Raw genomic sequence first — 15,396 nt, 5'->3', positions numbered from 1 at the left:
AACTTAATACCTCTTCTCTCCCACACTTTCCTTTGAAGCTTCCAAACACTGAACAAGCTCTGGCAATGAGTATGTCAACCTCATCATCTATGTGGACATCCCTGGAAAGTATTACTGCCAAAGTAAGTAAACTTATAGACAGAATTCAGTATTTCTCCATTTGCTGTAACCAATGGTTCCACATAGAGCTGGCATGGCTCTGGCTGGTGAAGAACCTGTGTTTTCTTGGTGTTAATTGTTAGGCCAAAATTAGCACAGGCAGCAAAGACCAATTCACATTTTGTTGCATCTCAGTCTCAGGCTGCACTGAGTGTGCAATCAATCACGCACCAACCCTTCCTCTATTCTAGTCTTGGTTTGTAGCCTTTTCAAGTTGAATAATTTACCATCAGTGCAGTAGCTGACTTTGATGCTGTTTTTGTCCTCGTCGACGGCACATGACAGCATTGTTGAAAACATTATGCCACAAAACATGGGAGCAAGTACACAGCCTTGACTGGGAAAATGTGAGAGTACAGTCCATTATCCAGACCCCATGCAAGCATGCCATTGTGAAACTGATGTATAACACTGATGAACTTCTCTGGGCACCCAAATTTTGCCATAATTTTCCAGAAGGCCTCACGACTGACAGTATCAAAAGCCTTGGTCAGATCAACGAACGTTGTGTGCAGACCTCTGTGCTGCTTCTGGCATTCCTCCTGGAGTTGTGAAACAGCAAACACCATATCAACTGTTCCTCAGCCCTTTTTGAAGCCATATTGGCCCTCAGGTAGATGACCATCTTCCAGGTGAAGGATCAGCCTATTAAGGAGGACTCTGGCAAGGATCTCGCCAACAATGAGTAAGAGAGATCCCCCTGTGATTGTCACAGGACAATTTATTTCATTTACCTTTATAGAGATGGACAATGGAGGCATCTTTGAACTCCTGAGGGATAACCTCCTCTTGCCACATAACTTGAAAGACTTCAGTTACCTTTTGTATAAGTATTGAACCCCTAGCAAATGAAGGTCAGTCAGAGCTGGATACACATTTTTCCAAAGTGGCCACAGCAAAAGGGAGCACTGTGAAGCTGTTGTAGGTTTCACAATCAAAACTAATCTAGTCAACAAACTTGTATGCCTTCCAAAAGGAGTGAATGACAGGCTCATGACAATGTGATTTGCAGGAAAGCATCATACCACCACCATCAGTGCACATGCTCCCAGCATGATGAACCCTCATCATCAATGTGCTGAAGAAGGTTAAGCTTATAACTCTGGGTGACGTTAATGAAAGAGTAGGCACAGATTACCAGACAGGGGCAGGTAGTCCTTAGGAGGGGCAGCTAGGTGGCACAGTGGATAGAGCACCGGCCCTGGATTCAGGAGGACCTGAGTTAGTGCGGGTGACTCTTATCCATTAGGTTCAGCTGCTAATTTGAGGTCATAGGACCTACTAGACCTTTGGTTTCAGTGCCAAACTGGTTGAAGATGACTAGTGGTCCATACCTCAGCCTCGGCTTTCTTCATACAGTTCAGTCATGAGTTGAGTGGGAAGGGTTCATACAGTACTGCACAAAGCCCAGCTCTAGTTTTTAAATCACCCACCCAAAGAGTGAATCTTAACATATTACAGCAGCAGCAATTTCGGCATGCTAGGTGCTCAGCAGTGTGCATTTTACTTCAAACCCTCATGAAGCCCCTGGATTATTTTTGATTTTAAGAAAGCATGAACCAGATGTGACATATAGGCCACACCCCCACAGCACGTGTCATGTGAATACTGGTTCTCTTCTTGATTTGGGTGTCTTGGTTTTTTGTTTTGTAAACCAAGTTTTATATTCTGTAATGCAGTTCCTATCTGTTTCTCAATAAAACTGTTTACATTCATAAAAACACAAAAAATACCATCCTTAGTTCATTCTGAACTTTAGCACAAGCTATGTAATGTACGAAGAAGAGACAGACAAGCTGTGAGAATGATGAAGGCAATGTGTGGTGCTGAGTAGTGGACTGAGTATAAACATCCTCTCCAAGCTAAATATTCACATTCAAGAAAAGCAGAAGCCCCACAGCAAAATGGACTACCATAAGACTTAATATGTCAACAGAATAGAGTGCTTCTCTGAGCAGGAAAGGTTTGTTGCTAACTTGGAGGGCTAAGCACCAACACACAGTTGACAACAGAGGAGCAGAAAAAAAGTAGGCAGCTTTCAGAGATTTGGTATACAGCATTGCATTTACTACTCCTCTGGGCCAAAACACTTACTAACACATCAAGATTGGTTTGATGAAAATGATGGGGAAATTCAGAAGCTGCTAAAAGAAAAATGAGGCCTCCAGAGAGTTTACCAGTAGGATAGTTCATCCGTCTCTAAGAAGGCAGCACTCAACTCCATCAAAAGTAAGGTGCTCAAGTGAAGCTTAGAGAGATGCAGGATTCTGGGCTCAGTAAGAAGGCAGATGAAATTCAGTTTTATACTGACAGTAACAATTCAAAGTGCTTTTATGATGCCATGAAGGCTATTTATAGGCCAAATACCTATGGTTCACCTCAACTAGCTAGTCTTGATGGAGCCACATTGATTAGTGATAAAGACATCCTGGAGAGACGGGCTGGAACACTTCCACAGTATTCTCAATGACTACCATCAACCAATGCCAAAGCCACTGTATACCTCAGGCTGAAGTCAATCCTTCTCTAGCTGAAATTCCAGCTAAGGAAGGGGTTCTGAATACCATTTGGTCCCTCACACGTGGCAAAGTGCCTGGTGCTGATTCTATTCCAGCTGAGATTTACAAGGCAGATTTCAAATAGTATTTTGAGGACCATCTTAATGCTTTTAAACCTACTATGGAAACAGATCCCACTTTAAAACCAACATTAATTTCCAAAGAGGATAAATTACAGAAATGAGGCTATCTGAAAGTGCCAATACAGCAGGCATGCTGTGATTTTTATCTACAGGTCCACCATTAAGGGAAGTCAATTCCCCAAGAAAATATTTTCATTAGTTACACATAAAACAAAAATGAACACTTGAAATTAACCAAAACATAAATATTTATGCTACTGCAACACTGATAAAAAATCAACATTTAATTTTTCTTTTAATAGCTTAAAATTACACTAAGGTTTTTGATAATGACCTAAATAATAATAATTTTTGAAATATATGATCCCTAACCAAAGCTTAAGGACCTATCTAGTAGATGCAGAATGGTCAAATGTGCTACAAAAACAACACATTTAAGGAGTAACATTAAAAATCACCTAGTTTTTCTGTAAACAATAATAAGAATTAAGATTATAGTGCTTTAAAACTTAAATGTTTTATATATGTTATTCATCCTCACTTAAAGCAGGTGCTATTAATTATCTGCATTTTACTGATGAAGAAACTGAAATTGAGAAAGTGTAAGTGATCTTGCCCAGGGTTCACAGAACTAGAAGTGTCTGAGTATTATGAGTGTAGTATCACAGTACTATGATATTATAAGTGCTAAATGTATGAGGCAAGACTCGAACTTAGGTCTTCCTAACTTCAAGCCAATGCTCCATCCACTGACAACACCTGGTGGCAAAGTAGATATCCTTTAGATTTTGATGACTGTTGTTGCTCAGTGGCTCAGATACTCATAATGAGTATCTGACTCACTGTGACCCTCTTTGGGGTTTCCTTGGAGTGATTTGCCATCTCCTTCTCCAGCTCATTTTACAGTGAGAAACTGAGGCAAACAGGGTTAAGTGACTTGCTCAGGTTCCCACAGCTAGTAAGAGTGTAAGGCTGGATTTGAAGTCATGCAGACGAGTCTTCCTGATTCCAAGCCTAGTGCTCTACCCACTGAGCCACTTAGCTGCCTCGCCGTTTAGAAGATGCCAAAACAAACTGTGATAGAAGAAATTAACGAACTGTTATTGTAACATAATAAGAGATGAACATGAAGAATTCAGAGAAGCATAGGAAGGCATACGAATTGACTCAGCATGATTCAGGATGAAGTACATACACAATACTCACAATAAATATAGCCATATAAATGGAAAGAAAAAAATAAGAAACTGAACACTGTAATTATAACCAAGCTTGGTCCCAGAGACAAGTTGAGAAAGTATACCTCTCACCCACCTCTGCAAAGGTGGGGAACTATGGAGATAGAACATTTTCTCTACCATCTTTTTCAGTTGATGTGTTGGATGATTTTGCTGAACTGTGTTCTTTCTTTTTGGAAATGAACACAAAGTAAAAACAAAAGATTTTGATAAAAAAATTTTAAATAAAATCAGTTAGTCATAAATAAAATAAGCACAATATTATTAATTTTTTTCCTCCCAAGCTAAACAAATTGTTTTATATGAGAACATGTCAAAGCTAAGGGAAGTTATTTCTATTCTGGAGCATTATGAAAAGTAACCTGTTATGATAACTATCAAGTAAAGCCAAAAAAACAACTCTTAAGTTGTAAGCAAATGTCTAATCCTCCAATTCCTATATCAACATCTATCTAGCTACTTATATGTTGTAGTATTAGTGTAACATCTATGAGCTGGTTGAGAAGTCTGCTTTTCATCTCTTTTCTAGACAACCAGAATTATCCGAAACGTTCCATCGAGAGTAAACACCGTTGGAGCCTCCAAAGTATGTTTCCACAGGATGTCACAGAACTAAATATCATTTCATTTCTATCTTGTTTACTGGGAACTGTATTATCTTGTTTATTGGAGATTTTATCTTTGTCATTTAAATTTTAAGTTGAAGGTTTGTCAGATTCAATGCTACCATCTGAAATGTCACTAAAAAGGGGTCTTAAATGATTCACTAACAAATAAAGTATATAAAATACACACCTACATATGTGGCTTCCATTTAGTCACGGTGAGGTCTGAGACTATTGCCTGCTCTACCACAATACCATACTGAGATATCAAGAAGCCTCTAAATAACAGTGTAAAACCAGAATAGACCTTATATCAACTAGTCCAAATCCCTCCTGGGGAAACTGAGCCCCAAACAGACATAGAGGAACTGACTTTTTTACTTTCCTAACTTCCGAGTTGCACAGCCAGGACTAGAACTCAGGTCTCCAGATTCCCAGACCAGTGTCCTTTTCCACTACTAATTGCACAAAAGCTTTCAGGGCCACATGAGACAGGTAAGGAAGCATTTATATGTAAGCACAAAGCAAGGATGTTTTGCAGTAATAACTATCAGGAAGTATGGATCTGGTTAATTCTAAACAAAGTGGATTCCCACTTGACAGAGGAATTTTTGTACATTGTAAGAGCTCAATAATTATCACAGAATTCTAAAATATCAGAGCTGGGAGGGTTCTCCAAGACCATCTAATCAAATCCTTTCACTTTCCTGATGGAGAAACTGAGCCCTAAAGACATTTGTTTCCTGACTCCATGACATGCTGCCCAACAGTTCAACATTCAGTACAAAGGATATTCTGTACTCCTTCAGTTCTTTCAGTTCTTCTTCCCTCCGTTGTTTTTCTATTAACTCTTGCTGCCGAGAAACCTCATCAAGGAAGTTTGTCTCATCTTCATTTAAACCTCTTACCATGTTTTCTGAGGAAATAATTAGAATGAGGCACATTTAGTAGGCTATAGGGAAAATATCATCAACTAAAGCCTTTTCTATAATAAACAGCAGATCCTCTAGGGGAAAGGAAGAAGGAATTAGTAAATGACTGTGCTCTTCGAACAAACAACATGACATAAAAACATTCAATTGCCCCCTTATTACCAAATATGAGTCCACAGATGTGATAAAATACGAGATTTAACTGGGCTTCTTGAGTTTGAAACAAAAATGTTTAATACTGTATGAATGGCAAAGGGCCACCGATTTTATTTCCTTCTAAATGAGAATTTGAAAGCTGTAAACCAGTCATACAATATTATGGATTTTCTGGGGCAAAGCATCACTTGAGGCAAACAAGCATAGCATAAGACAATGACCAAAGTTCATGAGTTACATAACTTTCTCAGACTTACTGAATTTGAACTGTTCCTCATATTCCTGCTGCTTCTTGTCTTTTTGCTCCTGGAGTCTTTCATATAGGGATCGAGGATCATATACCTCCTCAGGACATTCTGAAAAGTATGGAAGGAAAATCCAAATTTACTTTACAACTTTTTTAAAGAATAATTTTGGTGCCACAGGAGGCTCTTAAACAGAATGGAGGTGACTTTAGGGTCTCAAAGACTATGCTAGAAAAACCTAAGTTCTGACAAGGTCCCAACAAGCTGGAAAGGATTTGTGCATAGGCCCAGAAAGAAACTAGCTGTCTGTCATCTAAGCACCAGTCTAACAGAGAGACTTGTTACTCAAAGGCTAGAAAGCAACAAAAAGGTGCGTTAAATGATCTTTATTCCTCTGTATCCCTCTATCATGGTGAGAATGGAAAAAGTGGCAGGAAAGAAGAGAGTAATACAAATCATGCTATCTGGGGAAAAATCTACAAATGTTAATATAACTGTTCATACTTTCAACATTCAATCTATCCAATAATCAAGCTGATATACTAAAATTAATGAACATTCTGTGTGTGCTGGAATGTGAACTGGATTTGGAGTCAAAGGACTTGGGTTTGAAAATCCACTCAGCTTCTCACTTATTAACCTTTGTGACCTTGGACAATGAAATCACTTTCTTAGGCTGTGGTTTCCAGTTACAGGACTGGATTAAGTGATCTCTAAGGTCCCTTTAGCTTTCAATCAATGATGCAGTAATATTGACGTGCTTGCTCTGAATATAAAAGTTAAAAAACCCCAGCTGAATGAATAAATGACTCGTGGAGGATTCTCCTCGAAGAAACACACACTGACACTGGAGGAGCCAGCTTAATCATGCACCTGAAAGCAACAAGAAAAAAGTGATTTTTGGTCATTCTACCTGACAATGCTCAAGATTAATATAAACATACAAATAACCATTAAGATTCTCCTGAAGCTTAAAAGTCAACATTTTTTAAATGAAAAAGTAGAGAAGTTCTGTGAAGAACCTGGCAGGATCCTTCAAGCTCTGAAGGGAAGATGCTTAGGGAAACAGAAGGGTACAATGGAAAGAGTGCTTGTTACCTAGGTGACCTTGGATAAGTCACTGCCCTTTCTCTGGGCCTGTTTCATCATCTGCAAAATAAGAGGGTTGTACTAGATGATATCTAAGATCCTATCCCACTCTAGATCCACAATACTATGATCTATGATCTTTGAACAGCTTCAAAGTACAAGTGAGCATGACCAAGACAATAATTATACTGGAAGGTGAGATCTATGAAAAAGTTGTTTAAATAATCTCAAATCATCAACAACTGTCAATTAATCAAAAAGCATTTATTAAGAATCTACCATGGTGGGGGGCAGGTAGGTGGTGCAGTGGATAGAGCACCAGCCCTGGATTCAGGAGGACCTGAGTTCAAATCCAGCCTCAGACACATAACACTTACTAGCTGTGTGACCCTGGGTAAGTCACTTAACCTCACTGCCTAGCAAAAACAAACAAAAAAAAAAACAAAAAAAAGAATCTACCATGGGGCAGGTAAGTGGCGGCAGTAGATAGAGCTCCGGCCTTAAAGTCAGGAGGGCCTGAGTTCAAATGTGGCCTCAGACACTTGACATCTATTAGCTGTGTGACCCTGGTCAAGTCACTTAATCCCAACTGAAAAAGAAAAGAAAGAAAGAAAGAAAGAAAGAAAGAAAGAAAGAAAGAAAGAAAGAAAGAAAGAAAGAAAGAAAGAATCAATCTACCATGTACCTCATACTGTATCTCTAGGGGCTGACCTATGTGAAAAAAAAAAATGCTCCAAATCACTACTACTAAGAGAAACAGAAATTGAAACAACTCTGCAGTGTCACCTCATACCCTTCAAAGGAACAAGGATGATAAAAGGTAGAAACGGTGTTGGAGGGCTATGAAAGACAAGCATTTTGATCTGTTACTGGTAGAGCTGGAAATTGGTTCAACTATTTTGAAAACAAGTATCTGTAATTGTGTGAAAAAAGTTATTAATTACATTGTTTGATCTGGCAATGTCACTATTGGTCATGAACCCTAAAGAGATAAAAAATACAGAGCTGATTCCATATATACCAAAATATTCACAGCAGCACTTCAGTAGTAGCAAAAAAAATGGAAATAAAGATGCCCACTGACTGGGGAATGGCTGAACAAATGTGTTACAGCAATGTAATACAATATTATTGTACCATAATTAGACTATAAGGAATTCAAAGAAACACAGGAAAAATCATATGAACTGACACAGAAGAAGAAAAGCAATACCAGGCACATGCGCATGTATGTGTGTGTGTGTGTGTGTGTGTGTATAAATAGTAACTACATGTATAATATATAACTATAATCATACAAATTAAAAGAACACTAAAAAGAAGCTGAATTTAGATTACATGCAATGACCAATGGTTCCAGAGGACAACAGAATACACTCCCTGCCTTTTGGTAGAGAAGTGGAGCACTCATTGGTGCTGAATGATGCATAAGTCAACAAGTGTGGTTGCATTGGTTGTTTGTACTCAACTATTTTCCTTTGTGAGAAATGGTGTGTGGGCGTGGGAGGAAGAGGGTAACCAGGAAATGTCTGTGGTATAAAAAACAAAAGGCAAAAATAAAACTTTTTTTTAAATAGGCCTCAGGATCAAAGAATGAAAAAGACCAAAGGCTTATACATACATCAGAAGTCTCACATCTGTTTGTATCATGAATAGTTTCTTAAAAAGGAAAGTCAGGCTAGAGATAGCATAACATAGCTCTAATCCACTATGCTACTAACTCTCATAGTAGTAGAACATTATTACCTCTTAAAGGTAAAGAATTCAAAGAAATATGGGAAGGCTTGTTTGAAATGGCGGAGAGTGAAGAAAGCAGAAACATATATACAATGACTTGCTTTGATATGTTTCTTATCTACCTAATGTCACTACTCCATTCCAGGCTGAAACACTTTCAAGTCTTTTCACAACTCTTGCAACTCCTGTTCATGTCCCTCTTTTAATGGTGAAGTCTACTTATGTGCTGGGAGCCTTTTAGATCTCTTTGCATAATAAGGCAGAAGATATAGAGGCATAGTGAATAGAATGATGGATCAGTAATAAGGAAGAGTAGGATAGGTTTCCAAACCACCAGCTGTATGACCCCAGGAAATACACTAGGACTATAAGTTGCAGAAAAGGTGCTGAAGAGGTGCACACCCCATATTCATTACATTTTGGCCCAACCCCAACAATGCTTCATCTTACTCTCTGGAAACATCACTGGCTCTGGAGTCAGAGAACTGGGGTTCAAATCCTGCCTGGCAGTTTCTATTTGTATGACCTTGGATAAATTCACTTACCTCTGCAGTTCTTCATTTTCTAATTTATAAAATAAGGTGACAAGGCTGGACTCTAAGGTGTTTCAAACTCTAGATCTATAATCTTAAGATGCTTAACCTCTCTGAACTATAAAATGAATTTAACAATAGCCCCTATTTCACAACAATTTCAAGGATCATTTGAAATAATGGATGTAAAAACACTTCTAAAACCTTAAAGTGATACATAAATATCAGTGATTAGTTATTATTATAAGTGGAGGGGTGAGTTCCTTCAGATATTCCTGTTTGTGAATGACTGACTTTGTTGCACCATGCCCTAGAATTCTGCAGTCTCCTGAAATCGACCACTGAAAAGAGTTTGGCCTGATGATCCACAAAGGAAAGATGTAGTAGATGAAGAATGTCTATTTGTCCAGATTATGGCATTATGACAACCTACAGAGCTTGTCCACCAGTATGTTTATCTAGGACAGGCAGTACAAATGGAGGAGTTGGACCCACAATCAAACGGGAGGAAGAAAGCAGCCTGCATTGCCTTCAGGAGACTGCAAAACTCAATAAAATATAATTTGTGAAAGTGTGCTTGGTTTTTTGTTATTATTGTTAATATCTTCATCAAGGAGGTCCCTGATATATCTGTAGATTATTCTCAAAGACTCTTCTAAGAAGAAAAAGTAGGTATATGAGTTTGGTAGTTATAAATGTTTTTAATTGCCTTTTTTCAATAATACACTTGAACTCCAAATCTAATGATACCTAAGGATAAGTGCTATGAGTGGCACCAATAAAATTATTTTAGCCTGTAAAGTTCTTCATAACATGTGCAAATCCCGGTCAATTAAAAATGGCATCAATCCTAATGGTTTTATAAATCTTAATCTTGTTAATTCTATCACAGAATCCCAGAACCCAAGAGTTGTGGTTCAAGGAAGACTACTGTTTAGGCTTTTATTTCATATTGCTAACTCATTGAGCTTACAAATTCATCTTTTTTTATAAAAATTTTTTCTAGCCACAACTTGTACGTATGGAGTCGATTTTTTTCAACTTGTGTAGAACTTTACATTTGCCATTACTAATTCTCATCTTATTAGCCTGTCATTCTCAACTTAAGATGTTTTTGAATCCTGCCTGTCCTCTAACATATTTATCTTTCCCTGCCTGGCTTTAAGTCACCTGCAATAAAGCAGACCTTTCATGACTTCATCCAAGTCAATGACAAAAATATACCAAGGACATATTCCTGAAACATTCCATTACAGACTTTCCTCCAAGTTGACATAATTAAGCTCTGTATTCTGTTATTCCACCATTTCTGAATTCTACCTAGCACATGTAGCCCATAGTCTCCATCTTTTTCAAGAGCATGAGACTAACAAATGCTTTACTAAATCTAAATATGCTATAAATCACAAATTAATATAGAACTGGAAAGGATCTCAGCAACAATTAAGACCAAATTATCATTTTACAGATAAGGAAATGAGTCTCCAAGAGGTGAAGTGACTTGACACAAAGTAACATTCAATGAGTTGGTGGCCAGATTGCTTATATTTCCATTCAGACTACAAATTATACACCATTGTACCTTCTGGATCCTCAGGTTTTCGAACTTTTTCCCATTCTTCCTGTCTCTTTTTACGTCGTTCATCTAATTCTGTCTCAGACACAAATCTCTTTTTGATAACAAGATTACCATCATCTCCTCCATCCATAATGAAACAGCCTGTTCAAAAACAAGAGTAAAGACTAGTATTAAAATTCAAGAGACAAATATGGTTATTAAGCTGCATCACATCGAGAAACTACACAGGGTGTCTCAAAAATCTTAGTGCAGTTTTAAGCTTTAATAGCCTGAGACTTTTGGAATACTCTCAATACCTCAAAAATATTCTAGAGCTTACAAGGGGAGAAAAAAAATGAGGATAATTTATTTAAAATGCTGGCCCTCCCCAAAACAATTCAGTAACATGCTGGTTTTTGTCTGTTTCAAAATATAACAGATATCTTTACTCTCAAGGAAATCATTCCAAAAACCAGTGCTGGAATCAATGGATCTGCTTGACAATGCAACCTGGATTTAGAGTCAGAGCACCTGGGTTGAGAACCAAGATCTATTACTTATCACTTGTGTATGACTTTGGACAAGTAACTTAAACTTTTTGGACTTTGGTTTCCTATCTATAAAATGAGGGATTTGTAAAATAGATAACCTCTAAGGTCCCCCTCCTAGCTCTATCCATCTATGACTTTTCTAGTTAGTGGAGACTATATAGTTTTATCACCATTCGTTTGCTTCATTGGTTTTATCAAGCTGACCTAACTACAAAATGCATTGCCTTCTAAAGTTCTTATTTCTCTCCTTGACTTCTCTGTAGCATACAGCAATGTTCCTCAATCCCTTCCTTCCTGGTTCTTCTAGCTTTGAAAACTAAGGATTGCTGATTGATTTAATATTTCTGATTTAGCATCCTTTTACTCTGCCACTTAGTCAAAGGGTCCAATTCAGCAACAGAATTGCTTATCATCTGTAACTATGCCAGGGATTTTGAAAATTCTAAATAGTGACCTCTTAATGAAATGAAAGGCAACATCTTTTAAGAAAGCATCACTTCACACAAGTAAGAAAGATGCATCAGACAGGGTGATGAACTGAAATAATCTGGGCTTCACTCCTCCTCCTTCTGACTGTAATAGCTAAAAGAATATTTTTGCAGGAAGGAAGGAATCACATCTGACTTTAATCCTAACAGTACAATGGCACAACAATTCTGTTCAAATTCTGTCAAAAGCATTTCCTCAATATCATGTAAATCATGGATACTTCAAGAGAGAGAATAATTGTTATTGAGGATTATAAATATTGGAAGATTCTTCCAATAGGATCAGAGGATTTAGGGACAGAAGTATCTTGGAAATTTCTTAGTCTAAATTCCCTCATTTTACATATACAAAACTAGAGCCTAGAGAAATAAAGGTCACATAGGTGAATTAGTGCCCACAAAGGGATCTGAATATTCTTCACGGCCCCTGTGGCTCATCCCCATCCCACAAAAGGACTCTGGAATCACACAGACCAGGTTCAGTCCTACAAGGGTGGGAAGGGGTAGGAGGGAGGGTTCCTAACTTAAAAAGGTCCATTTCTTTTCTCTTTGTGGTTCATTATCTCCACTTAAGAGTGAATCTAGGAAAATCCTCCAAAAAATAAACCCTAAGAACAGTTCATATCTAAGTTTTCCCAAACATGAGTAGCTTACACCTTCAATCATTCACTCTTCCCCCCGATTTTCAGTCTTTCTTTATCCACTGGTTCTTTCTCTTCCCTTTCAAAATCAAACACCTAGAAAGAGAAGTTCACACTTGTTGCTTCCATTTTCTGACTCACACTTACTTTGTAACCTTGCATGCAATTTGGTTTTTGATCTTACTGAATATCAACTGAAACTGCTCTTTCCTAGATTACCAATGAATTCCAGTGGCCTTTTCCCTGTCCTTATTTACCACCTCCTGCTGGGTAATCTTTTATCCCTGGGTTTTCATAACACTGCTTTTTTCTTCTGGTCAGTCTGTTCTCCACTTTTTTAGTCTCCTTTGCTAGATCATCCCCTCTTTCCCATTCCTCTCTAAGTGTTGAACCCCAAGGGCTCTATCCTTGGTCCTCTTTCTACACTGTCTCAGTGATCTTATCTTCACACAGAGGTGCAATCATAACTATACAGAGGATCTATGATTCAGTCCCAAACCCTTTCCTGAATTCTAGATGTGCCTCCTCAACTACCTATTAGACACCTCCAACTATACATTTTCCTGTCAGTCAGTTAATAAGTATTTATCAAGTGCCTACTATGGGCCAGGCACTATGCTACGTATTGGGGAATGAAAAACAAAAGGCAATCTCTGACCCCTTACTGGAATCTCAAACTCAACATGTCTAAAATAGAATTCATATTCCACCCAAAATCTTTCCCTTTTCCTAACTTAATTTTGTTAAGGGCACTACTATCCTTGACTCTTATCACATTTAATCTGTTGCAAGTCTTATTGATCCTACCCCCACAACATAACTCCCATCCCTCCCCTTCTCTATACTCACATAGTCACCACCCTAATTAAGGCCCTCATCATTCCTTGCAAGCCCAGACTACTGCATTAGCCTCCTAACTCATCTTCAATTTGAGTTTTTTCCTTCAATCCAGCTTCCATATAGCTACTAGACTGATATTCCTAAAGAATCCCCAGTACATCTGATCATGTTACTCCCATTATTCTCTCTCTTTTTTTTTAAGGCAATTGGGGTTAAGTGACTTGCCCAGGATCACACAGATAGTAAATGTTAGAGACTGGATTTGAACTTAGGTCCTCCTGACTGCAGGACCAGCACTCTATCCACTGTACCACCTAGCTGCCCCCACCCCCATTATTCTTTTTTTTTTTGGCTAGGCATTGGGGTTAAGTGACTTGCCCAGGGTCACACAGCTAGTAAATGTTATGTATCTGAGGCCGGATTTGAACTCAGGTTCTCCTGAATGCAGGGCCGGTGCTCTAACCACTGTGCCAGCTAGCTGCCCACCCCCATCCCCATTATTCTTAAGAAGCATCATGTGGTTCCCTCTTTGCCTTAAGAATCAAAAACAAATTTCTCTGTTTTACTTTTCAAGCCTGTTATAATATGGTTCTACTTTATCTTTCCAGTCTTATTTACATATAACTCTCTCATTAATTCTAAATTCCAGCTAAACTGGCCTGTTTACTATTCCCCACACATAAGATCCCATCTCCCATTTCCATATATCTGTTCAAGCTCTCCCTCATGCCTAGAACACACTCCTCTCCTTACTTCATCCTCACACTCCCCTTGTTTCCTTCAAAGCTCAGCCTATCCTGGGATCACACCAGTTTCTGCTAGTGCTCTTCCCCTGGAGATTATTTTGTATTTAATTTTCTATGCACATTTTGTTTCCCTGATAGAATGTAAGGTCTTTCAGCACAGTGTCAGGCACATAGCAGGGACTTAATAAAAGCTTGCTGAACTGAACTGACTCTAATCCACTTTCTACTACATCATGATATCTCCTCCTTTAATGTGCAGAACTTAAGCCCTGTTTCTTCACGTTAATGAAAGGACAACCCAAGAAAAATGTATATCTTTCTACCACAAAATGAAAGAAGTTTAATCATTTATTTGATTTCATTTTGTGGCTGAGCATTTGAAAAGAAACAACATATTTTGCACTAATATCTAAGAAAACTCTGAGAAAAGAAACTTACTTCTCAGGGGAATCATATAAACAAGGCTTTGAAACTAAAATGCCTAAAAAATAAGAATACTGATCTTTCCAACACCTGTAGGCAAAAGATAATTTTACAATGCATTGATTGAGAAATCCTCCAATTTTTCTAGGAATTATAATAATTCAACTTTTATTCAGTAAATAATCTAAAAAATAATATAACACTAAGTCTAGTTGTAACAATATTATATCAAACAGAGGGGCTGAAATTAGGAAAATTAGCAGAATTACGTAAAAAAGGGAACATAAGGAACTAACTTCTGAGTCTGGACAAAGATACTTCTTTCACTCATTTGGTAATATCCTGGGAGTGGTCACCCATTCAGAACTAAAGGATGAATATAAAGTGAGTTCATTTCAAGGCAGTTTCAGAAGTCTGTAATTCCCTTGGAACTAAATGAACAAAACTAGATAGCCATTAGACTGTACCAAGAATCTCCAGGAATGATAAGATTGTTGTTGTTTGTCCACGACATTAGGGAGGTGATGCCACAACATCCAAGTGTATTGGATTTAAGTGAGGGAGGTCTATGCAAAGTCACTAGCCTCACTTTCTCCTCCAGAGCCATCTGGGTCCAGCAGCCAGACATGGATCAGGACAATTGGAGATGGTCCAGGGTTCAGTGGGGGGCTTTTCAAGCTAAGGATTTGAACAGGTCTCCATTTGACTGAGACAACGCCCATTCAGTGAATAAGGCTTAATAAAAAATGAGGCAAAGAATGGTCTCTTTTAAAAAAAAAATTATCTGGGAGGGGAAGACCCTCAGGGTTTCTGG

At 38.1% G+C, this 15,396-nt stretch overlaps 1 protein-coding gene across 1 annotated transcript in view; it reads right to left on the bottom strand.

Moving 5' to 3' along the window:
• Positions 1–11,055, bottom strand: part of PSME3IP1 (proteasome activator subunit 3 interacting protein 1) — a 34,073-nt gene extending 23,018 nt beyond the window's left edge. The window contains exons 1-3 of the mRNA XM_020965694.2: positions 10,918–11,055; positions 5,989–6,087; positions 5,438–5,559 (exon numbers count right to left, since the gene is read on the bottom strand). Of these exons, the coding sequence (XP_020821353.1) occupies positions 5,438–5,559; positions 5,989–6,087; positions 10,918–11,044 (348 nt within the window). The 5' untranslated portion in view covers positions 11,045–11,055. The remainder of the gene's footprint in view (positions 1–5,437; positions 5,560–5,988; positions 6,088–10,917) is intronic.
• Between the last annotated feature and the right edge of the window lie 4,341 nt (positions 11,056–15,396).

The sequence above is a fragment of the Phascolarctos cinereus genome, unplaced genomic scaffold, assembly GCF_003287225.1.
Source record: "Phascolarctos cinereus isolate Bilbo 61053 unplaced genomic scaffold, phaCin_HiC Scaffold_2;HRSCAF=192, whole genome shotgun sequence".
Taxonomy (NCBI): Eukaryota; Metazoa; Chordata; class Mammalia; order Diprotodontia; family Phascolarctidae; genus Phascolarctos; species Phascolarctos cinereus.
Note: the sequence above shows the minus strand (reverse complement) of the source record. Positions and strands in the feature narration are given on the sequence as shown.